The 21,750-nt window shown below is 40.3% G+C and overlaps 1 protein-coding gene across 4 annotated transcripts in view; it reads right to left on the reverse strand.

The window, feature by feature from the left end:
* Positions 1-12,681, reverse strand: part of phldb2b (pleckstrin homology-like domain, family B, member 2b) — a 46,508-nt gene extending 33,827 nt beyond the window's left edge. For 3 of the 4 annotated variants that reach the window (XM_053487618.1, XM_053487619.1, XM_053487617.1), the window contains exons 1-4: positions 12,446-12,681; positions 6,122-6,190; positions 5,387-5,510; positions 1,805-1,987 (exon numbers count right to left, since the gene is read on the reverse strand). In XM_053487618.1, the coding sequence (XP_053343593.1) occupies positions 1,805-1,987; positions 5,387-5,510; positions 6,122-6,190; positions 12,446-12,472 (403 nt within the window). In that variant the 5' untranslated portion in view covers positions 12,473-12,681. The remainder of the gene's footprint in view (positions 1-1,804; positions 1,988-5,386; positions 5,511-6,121; positions 6,191-12,445) is intronic. The other variant, XM_053487620.1, reaches the window with a different exon arrangement.
* Between the last annotated feature and the right edge of the window lie 9,069 nt (positions 12,682-21,750).

Genomic DNA, 21,750 nt, shown 5'->3' on the forward strand with positions numbered 1-21,750 from the left:
GATGTAATTTAGTAAAAAAAATATATAAAAAAAAAACATGAGTCCATTATTCATGAGGATCTTCAAGTGCGGTCGGAAAAAAACATCAAACTCTGCAATGAAACCGTCTCTCATGAGGAGCGTCAAAGGAACGGGAGACCGAGACGTCGCTCCGCCGCAGAGAGGAGAAGTTCATCGCGAGTTAGAGCCTGGAGGAACGTCTCACCCAGCTCCAGGAGCGCACACACCTCAACACATCACAGAATATTTTATACCTCAGACGCCTTCAGCCTCGTCCTCCAGTGTAGAACATTTTACATATAAAGACAAACTGTTGAATCAGAAGGTGCGTCCAGGTTCAGGAGTCTACAACACTGAAAATTGCTATTTTTGGGTCACATGTAAAATCATCTCTCCAAAAACGGTTGAAGTTAGCAACTTGAATTTTTTAGGAAAGTGAGACATTTAGATTTCCCGTAAAAAATAATAAAATCAGCACCAGTACTGTGTCTTGGCCGAGTGCTGAACCACACAATAAAGATCTGATTAAATGGCAAAAATCAAGAGTGTGGGCTATGAGCTTGGAGTTTGTACATGACTTATTGTTCAGATCTTTTCTATTTTCTACTCGTGTTAAGTCGACTGTTTCAGGGTGAATGAGATCATTCTGACTCTGTTTAAGGCTTTTTCAAGAAATTTCCAAGCTGATTTCACCCTCTGTAGTCATCCAAACACCATGGACTCGATCCAACCCCCTCCACACACACACACACACACACACACACACACACGCACACACACACACGCAGAGACTCCATGGGTTATGATGTAAAACCAAACAACACTGCGGGTAAATATTTAACTGAAGCACTTCATCACTCAGACTGAGAACGAGAATAAGAGCAAACAGCGTGCAGCGCGGACGAGAGAAAAAACCCTGACCAGAGATGATGATGATGATGATGATGATGTAGAAAAAAAACGAGTGAGTAAAGTGGAATGGTGCGGGCCGTAACGTGAGGCCTTCAGCCCTGTACGAGTGGAAGCTCTGAGTCACTGAGAACAAAATCAACCGCTGCTGAAGCCACTCCAGTTAAACACGCGGTGACGTCCAAGAGCGGTCCTGGAGTGGAAAAACTGCAGATTTTCCAACACACGGCTCTTTTGGCCAGTTCATACGCTCGATGTCATGAAATCAGATCCGCTGTAGGCCTCACTCTGTTTCCCCAAAGCACAGAGTGTACTGTGAGTCCTAACCACCAGGGGGCGACAAACAGGGTTTATGGGTTTATGGCTTCACACTGAGACTCGGGTGCAAAAAAAGGTTCAAAAAATTTTTTTTTTCTTTTTTTCAAGCAATAAAATTCCTCTAAAGAAAAAAAAAACAGGAAGGGAATGAAGATGAACAAACAGAGCTGAAGAAAGCGAAAGAAAAGAAAAGGAAGGAAGGAAAATAAATTAACAGAGTGAAAGAGACAGCAAAAAAAAAAATTCAAGAAATGAAGGAAAGGAAAAAAGCCAAAAAAGGAGCAGAGAGCCATAGTAAGGTAAGTAAAGACTATTAAAGGAAAGAAATAAATGAAATAAAGGAAAGAGAGGAGAAAGGAAATAAGGGTAAAATCAAATAAATAAATAAATAAATAAAGAATTGAAGGATAGTAAAAGTAAGAAAACAAAAGAAAATAAATGAAGAGAAGAAAGAAAAGTAAGGAAAGGTAATAGAGGCAAGACATACAGAAAGGGAAAGAAAAAGAAAAGAATTAAACAAAAAAGAAAGAAATGGAGGAAAGGAGAAGACATGACGGGATGAACTGCGAATGTTTACCTTGTGTGAGCTGGGTGGGCGTGGTCACAGGAACTCCATCCAGGGAACACGGATGTCCGCAGGGGTCCAGAGTGACGATCCCGCCCCTGTTCTCGATGACGCAGTGCTCGGGTTCGATGCCCGGACCCTGGATGGTGATGTCCTGCGGCACGGCGGCATCTTCGCGGCCGATACGAGTGATTCCTGCAACGGATCGATCACATGATCATTAGGGACCAAAAAGTCAAGACGCGTCTCAGGACGAAAACAAAAGCCAAAACTTCTACGGGTTTTTTTATAGACATATGGACACAGGAAGTAGTTCCGGTTCTTTGCTTTGTGGCCGGCCCTTCAGGGTCCGGGTTCGATTCCCGGCCGGGTTCGATTCCTGTCTCTTTGTGCACTTGAGTTTGCATGTTCTCCCCGTCCTTGGTGGGTTTCCTCTTTTAATGTATAATTATTGGCAGGATGTGTGTTTCTAAATTAATAAACCTTTATCTGTCCTTAGACTTAAACTGATGAATAAATCCGAAGTCTCTTTAATAACTCTGGTTCATGTGGAAGCTTCAGTGTGTTCTGCTGCGTATCTGTGTGAGCTTTACACACTCGACCTGCTAGCTCCATGCAAATGAATCCCATCTAATGCTGCCATTTTTCTCTCCGGCGCCCCCCGAAGGGTTTCCGCTAATTGACCCTGAGGTGCTCGGGAGGGGATATGAGCAGAAACATGGCCGTATTTAGACAAACGCTGGCAGCGACGCTGGCATTCAGGTTCTGAGGAAAGAGTCTGGGAGGAAACGTGGAAATGCACGAGAGTCATGTGGAGAATGTTACATTAGTGCAGCGCAATAACTCAGCCTGGGGTTAAAGAAACAACTACGGGGAAAAAAATCATCACTCAGAAATATTATCCGGGAAATTAAATGTAAATAGTGAGGAGAATGGAGTGATGAAGCGGAGTTGAGGTTACCAGCATGGAGCTGATTGTTTTCTTATTACGACATGCCCTGAAGGCTCTTATTTCCTATTTTGTTATAAATGAAAACCATCTGAAAACTTTTAGAAAAGTTACAGCAAGTAAGAAACAATAACATAATAGATATTTATACACGCATTAATATACAGTATACCTGCGATGTGCAGCTGTGCGCATAAAAAATTCATGAGGGGGAAGGAACACGTCAACCTGTCCTGAATACATAGTCAGTTTCACACGACAGGGTCATGTGACTTTTCTGCACGCGCTCAAATTTGATTAAAGAAGGAATAATCATTTAAAAAAGCCTCGGTTAAAGTGAGCAGGGCGCGTTTTTGTTGGCTGTGACTCTACTATCTCAGCCGAAGGAGGAAGTGAGGTCATCGCCTCGTCCTGCCTCTGTTCTCTTTTCTTTCCTGTCTCCAGTACAGAGGACTGAGGAGGTGAAGACAGGAAATGTGTTTAAACTCGTCATGTGCAAAGTTAAAAACTTCTCAAATCCTCCTCGGCGGCTTTATAAAAACCTCGGACTCCACCCTGATCCTCTACAAACCCCAGCCAGCGTGCATGATGGGAAAAAGGAGCATCATAAGGGTGGCCTCATCCCCCTCCTTCCTCTTAGATAACCTTCACGCCGTGTCCATCCTCCCCCCCGCCCCCCCCGGCCTGCGGTCCACACTAACAATAGTCGTCACATGCATCCTCTCGCCCACAGAGTCGCTCACACAGACCAGACAGGACAGCACACACACTGCCAGATTTATTTACAGCTCAGTACTGAACACACACACACACAAACACACACACACACACACACATGCTCCACACCTACAATTCACTAAGATACACAAAGTCGCTGGTACAGAAATACAAAAATGACAATTTAAGGTGTTTACAATCTAATCAGGAAAGCAGAGTTAGGTTTATATGTTTGTTTTTATATGTTTGTTTATTTATTGGAGCCAATTTTAACCATGTGTCCCAAAGCACATTCCCCTACACTAATTCCTTATATCAATTATAGCTGAAATTACCGAGGAGGCTGATCCAACTAGCTGTTAGACGCTTCCCTAGTTACCATGACAACTCATCTGCACGAGCTCCGAATGAGACCCGCGGCGCCGCCCTACGGGTTTCCTCTAATTGAGTCGAGGTGCTCGGGATGGGATTTCCCGCTGAATGCCGCTCTCTCGCACCGCATGAGCTGAAACATGGCCGTATTTAGACAAACGCTGGCAGCGACGCTGGCTTTCACATTCAGAGGAAACGCTCTGGGTGGAAACGTGGTCATCATACACATGGGCGTACAAACTGGTGATGTTCACAAACGCTCTTAAAAAGAACGTCTAACGCTTCAGGGTTTGTTCTTTAACCCGTCTCAGGGAAACCCCTTAAATTAGAACGTGCATTCTAACAGAAAGAGACGTGTGGCGTTTAAACGGTATCATTAACAGACAGCGCGCGGGCGGCTGATGTGAGAACAGTGTCAGTGAGGGTGCTTATTAACAAGGAGTGTGTGATGCAAAGAAGTCACCCGTGTACCCGTGTTCTGCTCACGAGTCGAGATCAATTTTAGGCTTAGGAGGAGGTTTAGAGAATTACTCACCACAGCTATGGCTGGGCAAAGTCAAGTTATCCCCTTAAAGATTTAAACAATCCCCTTATGTTTTCTCATCAGAGTTGCTAAGCTAAAGATTTTATCACTGATTTGGTGACTATTTAAAACCCTGTGACCAAGTATGATTAAAAAAAAAAACAGTGGCTAACCTAGTGACTTTTTAAATGGAATCTAATAAACTTGATATAGTTCTTCAGATTAGGATAAACGAGTAACGAAAGCAGAATCACTCAACCCTCCATCAGTCTTACTGTTATTACCAAAGACCAATCACTGAAACCTATTATTCCCAATAACCTATCACTAAAACCCATTATTCCCAATAACCAGTCACTAAGCACTATAATTCCCAATAACCAGTTACTAAAACCCATTATTCCTAATAACCAGTCACTAAAACCCATTATTCCCAATAACCTATCACTAAAAGCCATTATTCCCAATAGCCAATTACTGAAAGCCATTATTCCCCATAACCAGTCACTAAAACCCATTATTCCCAATAACCAGTCACTAAGCACTATAATTCCCAATAACCAGTTACTAAAACCCATTATTCCTAATAACCAGTCACTAAAACCCATTATTCCCAATAACCTATCACTAAAAGCCATTATTCCCAATAGCCAATTACTGAAAGCCATTATTCCCCATAACCAGTCACTAAAACCCATTATTCCCAATAACCAATCACTGAAAGCCATTATAACCAGTCACTAAAACCCATTATTCCCAATAACCTATCACTGAAAGCCATTATTCCCAATAATCAGTCACTAAAACCCATTATTCCCAATAACCAGTCACTAAATCCCATTATTCCCAATAACCAGTCACTAAATCCCACTATTCCCAATAACCAATCAAGGAGCAGTATTATTTGTCCCCAGCCTGATTAAAAGAATGGTGTGAAAACCCCTAAATCGGAGCAGCTGAAAGAAACACAGCTGCCTCATATGTGGAAAACGTATCATGTGACATCGGTGTGACCCGTCTGTAATAGACATACCTTCCTTCAGTGGTAGTACGGTGATGGCCACACTGAGCCGTCCGCTCCCCAGACTGACCAGGTGAGGCGCTGTAGTCTGAACCTTCAGTCCCTTCCCCGTGTCAATCAGGTCCAAAGGTGAAGTCTGTACGTCACAACATGTCTCGGTTTAAACCACACAACTGCATTCTCATGATTCTCGCCGAGAACTGATTGGAAGAGATGTCTAATGGTTCTTAATGACCTGGAATGTGTTTCTGATGGTCTGTAATGATACTGTAGGTTCATGTTGTTCCTTATGGTTGAGTTTATTTTGATTGTAGTTATCTACCCATGACACAAAGCTCTAGGGATATTTAACGATAACCAGAAAATCCCTGGAATCCAAGGAAACGCCATTAAACCAATGCTTATTAAGGTCCTTTATGTAATGGTAACCGTTACAGACTATAAAATAGATTACTTTTTTCCCCAGTAGACGCAAACAGTGTCAAGATTCATAACATTGCTTTTTCTTGAACAGTTTCTAGTTGAATATTTAAAAAAAAAAGGAAAATGCAAAGTGCTTCACTGAGGTGTGGATTATAAACGTTGGGTGTACTACAGTAGTATGTGGTTTTAAACAGTGTTTTAATAATTTCATGACTTTTTACATTTTTGCATCATGGCCTGAGAGCATTGGGGTGGAGACACGCCCACGGCTGAACACAATTCCAGTTCTTACAGCTGGAAAAACAATAAGAGCTTCAAACTCACCTTAGGAGGTGTAAGGTTCTGATCCGACTCTGGCTGCAGTGTGGTTTCAGAGCTGTCTCTCTCAGCATCCTAAAGAACACACACACACACACACAGGAACACGCACCCACACATTAGCACCTATACGCTCAGTATCTCTGCCTCAGCATCCCAGTTTGTCAGTCGAATCTCAGAGCTTTCAGGACAACCACCCCTCCCCCCCCTCGCTAAGGGAACGATGTCTCCTAAACAACTTAAAGACAGGAGCACATCCACAGAGCAGACATAAACACACAAAGACTGGACACACTATCGCTCTCAGATGCACGGTGGAATGTGCGTGTGAAGCAAGGTCTGAGGGAGTCGAAGGCGACGGCGTTGAGAGTGGGAGGAACGCGCAGGAATGTTCCGAGCCTGCAATTTCCCACGAGTCACTGGGAGTGCTTGGCGTGCACGCATGGCCAGCGGAGGAACGGTGAGAATGGACACGCTACAGGAGACGGAGCAGGAGGTAGAACGGTTCCTCCTACGCGCTCATGTGTTCCACAGCTGGACTGAAGAGACTCAGGAAGTTAAATAAGGAAGACAATAAACATCTACCTAGGACTTTATTTAACTTATTAACTCGAATAAATAAACCAGCTGAGCGTATAACTTTAGCTTGAGGATAATGCAAATAAATATAACATGTGTGTTGTAACTCACGCTGAAATGATCACAAAGAAGAAAACACTGTGCGGTGATGTTAAAGTGTCCTTACGTGTGTTATTTCTCTCATACCACTGCCTTCTGTCAACATTCTTATTTACAATTACTGGAAAAATCTTTTGACTTTTTAGTGACTTTTGCAGATTGCTGACACTGGAGACTCCTTACCTGAAAAACCCAATTACTGACTATATTATTATTATTATTATTATTGTTATTATGCCATTATAACAATATAATCTGGTAAAATGTGATTTTCAGCCTAATATGTGGAATATTTGGATTACATTCATGAAACGAAGTATTACACTTTGAATATTCATGATCTTCACATTTTTGGATTTGGGCTTTTCTCTCAACATGTTCCTCTAGGGTTCTCCGGCTTGTCTGTAGTTCTACATGAAACCGTCTTGACACAAAAGACCCTGCACAATGTCCAGGTCCTTCACATGGTTTAAGCAGATGGTTAGGAAAAACCTTAAAGCCTCAGCTTGACCAGAAGTTAGTCCGCCCCCTCGCCCTCGCCCTCCCCCTCCCCCCTCCCCATCATTCTGCCTTGTGTCACCTCCGTTTCCTCTGATTGAGGGCTCGTTTCCCACACGAGCTCGCTGCTGGGTCCCTCTGCACTGCTTATTCCCCCTAATCTGCTTCCCCTTAGCACGCCAAACACAATACACACACACATTTCAGGCCTGAGAAAACAAAAAACACAAGTTCTGTCTGCAGAAAGGAGGTCAGGAGGCCCAGACGCTGTTTGCTAAACTCTCTGGAAGGCAGTTAACAAAAAACATGACCCACTTTCTGACCCTGTAGTAAGAACCCTCCTACCCTCACTCGTCTAGCTCTCGTCTGTCAGGCAGCCGGGCGTGTTCGGACAGATCTAGAGCCGGTGTTCTGGTACGAGAGTCAGTCAGGTATGTTGGCCCCAGGATGCAAACAGCACAGACGAATTCCGTAACGCCACTGATGAGGCATAGCGGACCCGAGTGAGGGGGTGGGGACCTGATCGAGTGATGAGTCAGCCTCTCCTCATTTCCATACAAACCATTTTCGTTTCCATAGCAACAGCTCATCCACTGGGCTTTCTGTAGGAATACATTTATTTGACATAAACTGTATGGAAGGAGTCTCCAGTGTCAGAGCTAAAGCTGTAACTTTAAGTTTCACATCATCTTCAGGACAGAGGAGTCTGTCACTTCTTTAAAGATGCAATAACGTAAGTGAGAACGGGAACTTTATTTATTTGATGATGCAAAATTAAACAATATTAAGTCTGGCACGTCATTTATAAATAACGAATCTTCATCATTGGTACAGTATGTACTGGAGCTGTGGTATAAGAGCAATAAAGCACGCTGGGACACGCTGATAAAGGAAAATAATCAACTATCTCGAATAACAGCATACACATAAAAATAGGATATTAAAGAAAAAGACATTACACTCTTTAGTCTATGCGTCGTTATATTAAACACTGTAGGACATCTATGAAGCATATTAATATGCCGTATAAGAGTCCGAGCAACGTTCTGTTGTTTTTTCTAAAGCGGAAATTGCAGGGAGTGTTGGAGAGTCGGAGGAAACCTTGATTTTGACAGCGAATACACTGATCAAAGCCTGCATGTGGAGACTCCCTACGCATGATTAGAGCTTCAGCAAATAAAGCCTGAGATAAACGGCATTATGGGAGCTCACACAAGGTGCCGATGTCGGCGGGTTGCAAAGGGTGTGGAGGGTTTAAACTGGGAAACTGTTTGTCACGCATTGTGGTTTCATTCCCAATCTAACACAAACGCTGGATCACAGCGGAGGGTCTCTGGTTAATTCTGCCAGATTCACTCAGGATCACGATCTGGCTATTGGAACATCAGACTCAGTATTTAAAGGTGTGCAATAATACTGTATACTGGATATTAATCATAGGCTCTGAACAGAACACAGTTTATTCTTATGCACTTCGGTCTTAGACTCGGCTGATACAAACAGCTGACAGATTGTGACTGCAGTCGCTCCATAGTTCTCATAAAGAGTTGAAACCAGACTCCATATTTACTTAAAAACCTCTCCTGAACGTCCTAACACACAGTTATTTCCAAAGCTTAATATGTAAATTATGAATGTAAAGCATTTTCAGCATACAAGCAAATAAACCGAGTGATGAACCGAGTGATTCCGTTAGTGCGTCGCTCAATTGAGTGTCATTAGAGAGATTTTTTTTTTTTTACCGATAAAACAGTGTTTCTGTTTTGTGTGCATGTGTGCAAAAAGAGTGAAGGAACGGTAACTGTGTAAGACAAGAAGGGGGAGAGGGGAGCTTACACACATAGCACCTGCGCGCACAAACGAAAACATTTATGTGTTCAGATTTATTTTTCTGTATTTATTTTTTGAGGCTGTGGAACAAATAATTTGAGTTTCTATTATTTCTAATGGGAAAATTAGATTTGGTTTACAAGTGTTTTAAAATACGAGCCCACTTCCGGAACGAATTATGCTCGTAATCCAAGGTTCCACTCTATGTGCAAGAAAAGAGAGAGAAATTCCTGCCTTTTTTTTTTTTTTTTATGTTTAGACAAGCCATATTAGGGATTAAGAAAAAAAAATCAGATGTAATTAGCATACCCCCTCCCCCTGGCTTGCTTAGCCCCACCCACTCTCTGGCCGTGGCTAAGAAAGTCACATCAAATGCTCCGTCTTTGGCTGTAAAAAAAAATGTGCACACTCGTATATCCTTGTACTCCTGTGAGGAAGTGACAAATTAAAGTCTGACGGCTCGTGATTTGCGTCTGATCTCCCTCAAGTGACCACCACGGCTGCGTCCCAAACTCTGACCTGTGCCGCGTGTGACAAAGCTCTCGTTGTGTTTTGCCTCCTCATGGTGCTCATTAGCTTCATTCTGATATACGGCGAGACAAACCAGTCACACACACACTTTCTCTCCCTTTCTTGTCAGGACCTTCGGGCAGACAGACTTCTCTCTGTTCGCCGCCTGCCGCCTGCTCACACCATCACCGCTACACAAAAAGCAAACGACTCGAATTCCTTCAAGTCTAGCGCTTCGGAAAAGTTATCCTAATCGCTGCAGAATGCTGAGAAGTGTGAGAGCATTAATCTGACGCTCTGAAAGTGGCTGTTAGCGCTTAATGTACTTCCAGCGACTGAAAGAGACGAGGGAGTGTTTGCACAGGTGCGAGCGATTAGCAGAATGACGTTCCTGATGATTTAAGAGACGTTTGGGAAGCTCAAGTTGGCTCTGAACTCAAACATAATCGTTGTTTGTCTTTTCATTAGGTCTTCTTGCTTGAGTGTGTTACAGTATCTCACAGACCTGCCGAAGGTTAAATATTTCAGGTGTTGATTTGCATCTTCAAACACTCGATATTTTGTCCTTTAATTTTTTTAGGAGGTCATTTTTTTTTCAAGAAAAGCAAAAAAAAAAAAAAAAAAAGGTGTGTTATGTATTTAAAGGATAAAAGGCCTATTATTTTTTATACTGTTACTCAATTTGGGCCTGATATTCTGCTTAGTTTTATTCCTAATCAATAAAAACATGTATATATACACTAAAGCAAACAATTAAAAAAGATTTTGTAATTTTAATTTTTTTTAGTTCCATTTTTAACATTTTAAACATAAGTTGGTATTTATTAAGTAAAGTAAATAATCAGAAAATAATCATTATTTTCCTGTAAACACACGAAAAAAAACAACAATTACATTTTTCTATTTATCCCAAACAAGTCTTAAGTTTTATTTATTTATATTAAACTAGTGAATTAAAAGTCTTAAACTAGTATTAAAATTCTGTCCAGTGGTGGACTTAAGACTAAGACGGTGGACTTTCTCCCTCTCTCTCAGGCAGGACGTCATGTTACTCAGTGTTATATTTAATGAAATGTGCTGCTGTTGTTCACATCAGATTTGCTTATTAGAGCTTCTTGCATGTGAGGCACAAACTAGAACACGTCGGGTCACGTGAGCGTTTATTTACTCCTTGCATAAAAGGTGCACATTTATATACACACACGTTATTTTATCTGTAGATTTCAGAACTTTACAAACCCAAAACAAAATAGCGGTTTGTTATCGAGAGTGCTCAGTGCTCCATGTGATTGTTTTCCTTCACAATCTCCTCCGCTCTCTCCAGCACCCTGCATCATCTTATCTTTAAACATATAATGGAATTTAACACAAACAAGTTCATGTCGAGGCTTGTGCCAACAACGTCTTTTGTGACCAAATATCTTTCGGTATGCAGCGCCAACAACGACAACATTCTGTACAGTCATCACTCCATCCCTCCATCCACGACGCCTCCTTAATCAGTCCTGCGCTCAGAATCAAAGGGTTTATGAAATCTGAAATCCTGCAAGAACTTTTAAACTTTTTTTAAGTTGTCTCAGGGAAAAAACAGGAATATCAGAAAACTCTTTACCCGGAAAAAACTTTACATATTTTATGAAACGGTTCACACACTTGTTTCTTAGATGATCTTTAAGCTTGTTAATGATTAAATGTTTTAGAGTGAGGTGAAGATATATATATATATATATATATATATATATATATATTTTTTTTTTTTTTTATTAATTAATTTATTTTCTGACAGATTATCTGCACTACTGGGGGTAACATATTTAACAAAGTTTTTATTTTAACCCATAATTTCAGTGTAACTCACCTGCCTGACCATGTCTCATTTCCATGAGCGTCATAAATAACATAAAATAAAATCATAACAAATCATAAATCATAACAGTGTATGTAACATAGTTTAAAAAACACTTCCCACACTGTGTTTAAATCCCCAGGGGACTCAGGGCAGGAAGCTGGGTTGGGGGTGGTTGGGGTGGCAAACCACTCTAGGCCACAAAGGCACACACACACTCACTCACACACTCATCACAGGCAACTTGTCAATGACTATCCGCTTCACGTGCATGTGTTTGGACTGTGGGAGGAAACACACTAAGCACAGGGAGAGCATGAAAACTCCACACATACAGACCTGAAGGTGGGATTCGAACCTTTAACCTTGCAGGTATGAGGAAACAATGCTAAATTTTAACGTTAACTAAGACTTTTGAAATAATACGCTGTTGTTAACTCTAATTGTTTTTACTCATTGTTCTAAAGTCAAAAAATCCGGGTCAAATCTGTCATCATTATAATGATTTTCAGGCTAAGTGAAGAACGTACATAATGTTTGAGTGATGTTACAACATGCTTTCCCTTAATAGGTGAAATATGATCTTTTTAAAGAAAGTGTTTAGAATAAATACACCCATTATTAACAGAAATTGAATTTAGTCCAGATTACAGAACGATCCACTTTAATACAGTATGCTTTATGGGTTATTACTGAAATTAGGGCTTTTTAACTGTTGCATAAAAGTGTTCTGACACTGAGACAAACACCCCAAACACCCTGACACCCCAATCTGCCCCACCACCAAGAAAAAAAATGATGTGTGTTTAAATAGTTTGGTTTCTAAATACAGATGAACATTTTAAACAAAATATAACAGATCTGTAGAGCTGATTAACATTATTATTATTATTATTATTATTATTAGATTATAATAAATTGACACAGTGATGACTTTAAACCTGGATATAAACTCTGATCTCTCTCACCGGGACAGACCCGATCCCCGTCATCATGAGTGATCCTGTCAACTGTCCCGATCCTCACGTGCGCCAGGAATCCGTTTCCAAAAACGCCGAAATTCAGATCAAAGCTAATAAGATCCGGACACAGCAGCGAGCAGCGCGCGCAGGGAACCGGGGGTTAAGTCGTGAAAACGGCGGTGAGGTTTTTATTTTTTATTTTTATTGAACTGGAACCGAGGAGCGACACCGACACCGACCGCACGCGCCCCCGTCCCGCTCCACACCAGCTGTGGAATGCGCGCGCCACAGCTGGGAGAGGAAAAACCTGCATGTGCGCATGCGCAGTCGTGACCTCAGCGGCGCCCTAATGCACTGATACTGAGGGGGGGAACCATGAGGAGTTTAAACACCGCGGGGCTTCCAGGAGTGTTTATTATTATTATTATTATTATTATTATTATTATTATTAATAAAGTAAATATTTGTGACGTCATTGCATAACACTTAATTGACACGTGCGGTGATTTGGCATCAGTTTAACCTGCTTTGTGATTCCCTTTTGTCCTTTATTCTTTATTTTTAAATCGTAAATACAAATAAATAAACCATTTTTGTTTATCTTACCGTCAAATTTTATATTTCGTTTATATTCTTTTGTAAACGATGACGTGGTTGTTGTTGTTGTTGTTGTTGATGATGATGATGATGACTGTTGTTGCTTACAAAAAATACATGACATATTTATTAAGTAAAAATACAAAACAATTTGTAATGGTTTACATTACATAATATCCTTATTATAAAAGGGTGCCAATATTTGTATTAGATGTTATATAACGAATAACAATCCTTATTATAAAAGGGTGCCAATATTTGTATTATATGTTATATAACGAATAACAATATTACTACAATAGCGTAAAATTATATAATCTAATATTTGTATCAGTATGTTACCTTTTTTGTGTCTCTGTATAATATAGAATTTATATTTAGGATATGTAATAAAAATAACTCCATGATGGTTCCTGATGTTTATTTCTTTCTACATTGTAAAGGAATGCTGAAGGCGTCCAAAAAATGCATTAACCTCCTTTGAACAGTTAATGGTGAGATGTTTCTGCTACTTCTGCTCTGTAAAGACTTCATAACGCCTCTAATCTGAGGGGCTGTTAATTGGTCATTTTTCAGGCTGATAACTTTAAATGAACTTCTCGTCTGCGGCAGAGGTAGGTTTTGGTCTCGCCCTCCTGGGACGGCCTTCATGAGAGCCAGTTTCATTATGGTGCTTGACGGATTTTGCAAATGCACTTAATAATACTGTTCTTGCAAGAACTTGCAATTACAGAAAGGCTGACCTCTGTGTCTTACCATAACAACTAACTTGTTTTTGTTGTTGTTTTATCAATTACCTAATCACATACAGTGGTGTGAAAAACTATTTGCCCCCTTCCTGATTTCTTATTCTTTTGCATGTTTGTCACACTTAAATGTTTCTGCTCATCAAAAACCGTTAACTATTAGTCAAAGATAACATAATTGAACACAAAATGCAGTTTTTAAATGAAGATTATGTTATTAAGGGAGAAAAAAAACTCCAAATCTACATGGCCCTGTGTGAAAAAGTAATTGCCCCCCCTTGTTAAAAAATAACTTAACTGTGGTTTATCACAGTTAAAAGTTCAATTTCTGTAGTCACCCCCTGGCCTGATTACTGCCACGCCTGTTTCAATCAAAAAATCACTTAAATAGGAGCTACCTGACACACAGAAGTAGACCAAAAGCACCTCAAAAGCTAGACATTATGCCAAGATCCAAAGAAATTCAGAAAAAAATGAGAACAAAAGTAATTGAGATCTATCAGGCTGGTAAAGGTTATAAAGCCATTTCCAAAGCCTTGGGACTCCAGCGAACCACAGTGAGAGCCATTATCCACAAATGGCAAAAACATGGAACAGTGGTGAACCTTCCCAGGAGTGGCCAGCCGACCAAAATTACCCCAAGAGCGCAGAGACAACTCATCCGAGAGGCCACAAAAGACCCCAGGACAACAACTAAAGAACTGCAGGCCTCACTTGCCTCAATTAAGGTCAGTGTTCACGACTCCACCAAAAGAAAGAGACTGGGCAAAAACGGCCTGCATGGCAGATTTCCAAGGCGCAAACCACTTAAGCAAAAAGAACATCAAGGCTCGTCTCAATTTTGCTAAAAAACATCTCAATGATTGCCAAGACTTTTGGGAAAATACCTTGTGGACCGACGAGACAAAAGTTTAACTTTTTGGAAGGTGCGTGTCCCGTTACATCTGGCGTAAAAGTAACACAGCATTTCAGAAAAAGAACATCATACCAACAGTAAAATATGGGGGTGGTAGTGTGATGGTCTGGGGTTGTTTTGCTGCTTCAGGACCTGGATGGCTTGCTGTGATAGATGGAACCATGAATTCTACTGTCTACCAAAAAATCCCGAAGGAGAATGTCCGGCCATCTGTTCGTCAACTCAAGCTGAAGCGATCTTGGGTGCTGCAGCAGGACAATGACCCAAAACACACCAGCAAATCCACCTCTGAATGGCTGAAGAAAAACAAAATGAAGACTTTGGAGTGGCCTAGTCAAAGTCCTGACCTGAATCCTATTGAGATGTTGTGGCATGACCTTAAAAAGGCGGTTCATGCTAGAAAACTCTCAAATAAAGCTGAATTACAACAATTCTGCAAAGATGAGTGGGCCAAAATTCCTCCAGAGCGCTGTAAAAGACTCGTTGCAAGTTATCGCAAACACTTGATTGCAGTTATTGCTGCTAAGGGTGGCCCAATCAGTTATTAGGTTCAGGGGGCAATTACTTTTTCACACAGGGCCATGTAAGTTTGGATTTTTTTTCTCCCTAAATAATAAAAACCATCATTTAAAAACTGCATTTTGTGTTTACTCGTGTTATCTTTGACTAATAGTTAAATGTGTTTGATGATCAGAAACATTTAAGTGTGACAAACATGCAAAAGAATAAGAAATCAGGAAGGGGGCAAATAGTTTTTCACACCACTGTATGTGTTATTTTATAGTTTTGAAATCCCCAGTATTGCTGTAGAATGTAGAAAATAAACTGTCTGGACAGAATGTAATGAAACTTTTGCAGTACTTAAATCTCTGCCTGAAGTTTTTCACACCTTGATGATTTGGGGATCCTCTGCCGTTCCTCCTTGCAGATCCTCTCCAGTCAGGTTGGATGGTAAATGTTGGTGGCGCCACTTTTAGGTCTCTCCAGCTCAATTGGGTTTAAGTCGGGGCTCTGGCTGGGCCATTCAAGAACAGTCACAGGAGTTGTTGTGAAGCCACTCCTTCGTTATTTTAGCTGTGTGCTTAGAGTCATTGTCTTGTTGGAAGGTAAACCTTCGACCCAGTCTGAGGTCCTGAGCACTCTGGAGATGGTTTTCGTCCAGGATATCCCTGTACTAGGCCGCATTCATCTTTCCCTCGATTGCAACCAGTCGTTCTGTCCCTGCCGCTGAAAAACACCCCCACAGCATGATGCTGCCACCACCCTGCTTCACTGTATTGGACAGGTGATAAGCAGTGCCTGGTTTTCTCCACACATACTGCTTAGAATTAAGGCCAAAAAAGTTTTATCTTGGTCTCATCAGACCAGAGAATCTTATTTCTCACCATCTTGGAGTCTTTCAGGTGTTTTTAATGTGTCTTGCACTGAGGAGAGGCTTCCGTCAGGCCACTCTGCCATAAGGCGCCGACTGGTGGAGGGCTGCAGTGATGGGTGACTTTCTACAACTTCCCCCATCTCCTGACTGCATCTCTGGAGCTCAGCTACAGTGATCTTTGGGTTCTTCTTTCCACTAAGCTACCCCTGGCCAGGTTGGCCAGATCTGTGCCTTGCCACCGTCATGTCTCTGAGCTCTTCAGGCAGTTCCTTTGACCTCATGATTCTCATCTGCTCTGACATGCATTGTATAAGCTGTAATGTCTTATATAGACAGGTGTGTGGCTCTCCTAATCAAGTCTAATCAGTATAATCAAACACAGCTGGACTTGAATGTAGGTGTAGACCCATCTCAAAAGTAATTAGAAGTAATGGACAGCACCTGAGTTAAATATACGTATGAGTGTCACAGCAAAGGGTCTGAATACTTAGGACCATGTGATATTTCAGTTTTTCTTTTTTAATTAATCTGCAAAAATGTCAACAGTTTTGTGTTTTTCTGTCAATATGGGGTGCTGTGTGTACATTAATAAGGAAAAAAATAAACTTACATGATTTTAGCAAATAGCTGCAATATAACAAAGAGTGAAAATTATTGATATATTTTGCTGCAGAATTCTCACATGTTTGATATCATGCTGTAAAGATTTCTTTATAATATTCAGACCTTAAAATTATTTTAAGAATACATTGCTGTGCATCATGTTTTAAATCCTCCACAAATCCTGGGGTTATTAGAAAGAGGGAGGTGATTTTTGTGTCAAAGCGAAAAACTGAAAAAAAGATGCTCATGTTAACACAAATGATTATTTATTCTGTAGCTTCACTCTCCATGTGTTCTGAGTTAAAGAGCTTGTTTGTGGTCACTGAGTTGGAACTGACTGTAAGACTAGAGGAACTGCCAGCACTAAAGAGAGGTTCGGTTTAGAGCATCAGGTCAAAAGTGCACTCAGGGTTTATTTATTTTTTATTTTTTTGCAGTTTGTACTTAACCTTTGTTAATAGAGTTTAAAAATCTGAAAAATATCCGCTCTGTAAAAAATAAATAGCAAATGTTACGGAAAAAAATCACAATTTTGCCAGAAATTTACTATAAAAAATACGGTAGCAACATTATTGGTTGTACGGGATCGTACTCATTATACTGTATATTTTACAGATTTTATTATTTTTTTCTACGGTTTATAGCCTCCTAATTCACATTAACCAAGGACTTTAAAGTCGTAAATGGTATTCGGCCCTTTGATCACTTTGGCAAAGACAGCAGCTAGCACACGCCACTTTGCCCGCCGCCACCCGCACCAGCCTGTGCCTGCATGCCAGCAGGGCACTGCCCACCAGATCTGCACGTGCACATCTTTCCTTTCCTTTTTCCCTTCATTCCTCCTTTAACCCTTTCCTTCCCTAAGTAAAAATACCCCTTTACCGTAAAATTTACGCTTTTTGGTGCTACCATATTTTTACGGTAGAATTCTGGCAACCACAGCTGCCATTTTTTTCTACCGTAAAATTTACTATTCATTTTTTTACAGTGTAAATATTATAATAAAATAATAGGAAAATTACTATGGGTTTTAAAATTTATAATAAGCTTTTGCACAAAAACATGCACCAAACAAAGCAGTTATGTTTTCCAACACCTCGCTACTCCTCTGATCCCAGGTGAACCCGACAGGATCGTCAAATAAAGAGTGAGAAATTAAAGATACCTAAACTGTGTCTGTCTCTCCTGCGCCAGCTGGAAGCCACGAGGCCTGAAGCTGCTCGGGAGGAATTACAGCCCAATTAGCATCTCTTTATGTAAGTAAGATATTCACTCAGCAGCCACATCCAAGACCTGGATCTCATCAGCCTGAGGGAGGGGAGGGACGGAACGTGTGAGGGAGAGAGAATTAGAAGAAGAACGACAGAGAGGGAGGGAAGAACGAGGAGCAGGAATGAGTGGGAGGAGAGCGGACCTGGAAAATATCACCTGAGACGCAGCGTTAGAAAGTCAAGCCATTTCTTTCTTAATGATATAAAATTGTGTAACACAGACATCGGGTTCAGTTTCAGTGATAGAAATCAGTTAGGATACACGTGAGTGCATTAGTTTGTGCCCCCTTGAATTCTTTTCATGTTTATCTTTATTTTCATGTTTCTAATGTGCGGTGTTCTATACCCGCGTGTTCCTCTTGACCTGGTCCTCAGTGAGATTGTCTTATTGTAGACCAGACTGCAGCACCAAGGACAAAACTGTAATCATCATCAAACCAAATCAGTTAATCCACCAAAATTTATTCCATGGAACCTCAAAATGTGGCTGTTTACAGATTCCAGAATTAAGAGTTTAAAACAACAACAACAATAATAAAGTACCAAAATAGACTTACAAATCATCTAAAATACAACAGCAACAGGATCTCAGTTTAATGTACAGTTTTACAGTTTGACTGTTTAAAAGTTTGTATACCCATTAAAGTCCTTAGTTTAAGGTGCTACAAGATCAAACAGGATTATCGTCTCAAACAGTCGAGATAAGCGACAATGAGAATCAGGAGAACAGTTCACAGATGCTCAAAAAAAAAAAAAAAAAAGATTTTATGAAAAATGGGATTAAAAACACCGAAATCCTCGAGCGAAGAGAAATAGGTAAAGAAGTGGGAGGTACAAACTTTTGCATTTAATTTCCTGGAATATTGTAATCATAAAAGGTATTGGTGCAGTTGTGTGCGTGTGTGTGTGTGTGTGTGTGTGTGTGTGTGTGTGCTTGTGTGTGTGTAAGGAAACTGACATTGAGAATGAGGAATCTAAACTCAGTCATTAAGGATGGAAATGAAAAGCAGAAGATGGAGGAGGAGGAAATGGTCCATGTAATGGAGGAAGAAACAAAAACCCTGTGTGGAGACGATTAGATCTCACGATAAACATCTCAGCTGGGAACATTTTAGATCGTCTCCCTCGATGATTTTATTTGTTTTATGTATTACAAAATAACAAGCCAGACTTATTATCTGTTTAAAGCTACATTTAAACTCGGTTCAGTTCCAGTTCTCGCTTATGTTATAGCAGCTGTTAACTGTTGTTCCTGTAACTTGCTGGAGCTCCACAAATCTTCTGAGTTCATCAAGTTTTCTTCTCTTCGTAAGGCTTTGTGTTCAAGTATTTGTATTTCTTTAGAAGTCGCCATACACCTTGTTGCTTGGACATAACGACTTACGAAGACTTGATGAGTGAAGTAGAAGACTTTTAAAACTTCTGAATTTAAATCAAAGACTTTGAAAGACTTGTTCATTAAAAAAAAAAACATACAAAGACCCATTGTTTTAAAGAAGTCATACAGCACTACATGCACTTTTTCAAGCTGTTTGGACTGAACTGTGTGTTAGGAGAGTGCGTACACAACCACTCTACGATGATAAAGAGCCGCCCAGTGGTTTTCTTTTCGTTTATTACAGTAACATCCCCCTTCTGAAATCAGGCCAATCGCAAAAGCCTGTTGATGTGACGCCACACCACTGAATTTAGTTTTTAAAGCTAACGTCCCCGCCGATCTACCTAAATGTGTTCATGTTTGCGATAATCATTTTTCCCCAGACTGCTTTATAAACGCGGGTCAATATAAAGCAGGTTTTACTTGGAAGCTGCTCCTAAAAATGGATCTGTACTAACGCTTCGTGTTCCTGCTTCATCTTCACCAGGCTCGGTGAGTGTAATTTATTTTACTATGACTCTTTGCAGATCGCCTTTTCTAATAATCACGATGAATGCGGAGTGTAAGTTAACTTATACTCTCATAGAACATGCAGTGATGAGAAAGACAAACGGGTCGATGCATGTCCATTCTTTTAATTTCTGCATTGTCAGGCGATATTACAAACTTCCGCGTAGGTTCCGTACTTAAATCAAACCAAAAACGACTGAAGAAAACAGGCTCAGGCTCTATAATCCAGCGTTTTCCAGTTTGGACTGCATTACCCACAAAGCACTGCGTTGTGGCAATGCTTTGTGGGTAATGCAGTCCAAAGCATTGCCCGCACTGGACTACACTTCCGTGGCTATACCCCACGTGTGTTGTGAAAACACGCCCCACAGAACTGGGGGGGGGAGGGGGGGGGGCTCAGCAGAGGTCATGAGCATTTAAAGGAACATGTACTAAAATAGGTTGATGAGAACAGAGCTAGTTTTTACCAGGTAAAAGTAGTGTTTTTTTTACACAATCCTTTTGAATTTTTAATTAACGTATAATACAAACTTTTCATTAGGACCCTAAAGATCATATTAACATTTAGTGAAAAATGTGATGTGTAGGACCTTTAAAAATATTCTGTTTATAATTGCGTTTACTTAAATGCTGTGGTTTCAATTATTTTGGAATCAGCAGATAGTAAGTAAAATGTAGTAAACAAAATGTTTTTCAAAGGAAACGCTTTATTGAAAAAAATCCAAAATAATTATTATCTACATGAAGAAGGGTTTTGTCTGCATTAAGGGGAACTCGCTCTTTCAGTGATATCTTTATGTTTCATATGGTGGAGGACCAGAAACCAAACTCTGTCTGTCTGTCTGTCTGTCTGTCTGTAAGCCATATTATGTCACAGCATCACGCAAAACCGTCTGGACAGAATGTAATGAAACTTTTGCAGGACCTAAATCTCTGTCTGAAGTTCAACCTGCAAGTGAATTAATGTTATGTTGAACAGTTATGTGTGGGATTTAATAATCTACTGTAAAATAATCTACTAATGCGCTACTGTCTCAATGTAAACAAACACCTGCACCAATAGATATTAATTAGAAAAGATAAAGTGAATATTTTGACTGGGATTAGTTCATATTTTCACTTTGGCTGAAATAACAGCGCTGAAGTGGTATAAGTGAATTTTAACACGCTGGAGTGGTTTTAAGACAAAACTTCATCTTTATCCTTTTATCTACTTTTTCCATTTCTCATCTGTGATTCACTCTCCGATTACCGAGAGATTATGTTTCTATTTCCATTCTTTCCTACTGATTATAATAAGATCAAGAATAAAAATGTTTTGTACAATTTTCTAATATTTAGATACCAATCCAGTGAAAACCAGTACTGTATAATGTATTATATTATTGTATTTATTATTTGATAAGTTTGGCGTGGAGGTTATGATTTAAACTTCAGTGTATAATTTAGTGCTGCAAAATAATCTGAGTTCAAACAAAACCTGGAACATAAATTCCTTTATGGATCACCTGTTTAATGGAATGACTGGAAGTTCGTCCTGTTCTGTGGAACATTCCAGACTCAGAAGCTCATCTGGAAGCATTTTTGACAAAACTTCAGATGGTTACAGACCGAGGTTAGTCACTAATTTGAGCAACGCTTGTGTGTGTGTGTTTGTGTGTGTGTGTTGCTTTATACAGAGCCTGAATGTTTAAACATAGAGCTTCCGAAGAGAAGCGTCTAAATTCAGAACCTGATCATTTTCAGGATTCTTCTGGCACAAACAGCTTCTCCTGGTCACTGTGGCTTCTGGCTAAAACAATCCTCTTAAACAAATATGCAGCAAAAGATCCCAAAGTGGCCACAGCAACCATCCGGCAATCGGCATAATTATAAGTTTGTCACCTTCGGTTTCTTGTATGCTGCTCGGACAAGA

The sequence above is a fragment of the Clarias gariepinus genome, chromosome 26, assembly GCF_024256425.1.
Source record: "Clarias gariepinus isolate MV-2021 ecotype Netherlands chromosome 26, CGAR_prim_01v2, whole genome shotgun sequence".
NCBI classification, from domain to species: Eukaryota; Metazoa; Chordata; class Actinopteri; order Siluriformes; family Clariidae; genus Clarias; species Clarias gariepinus.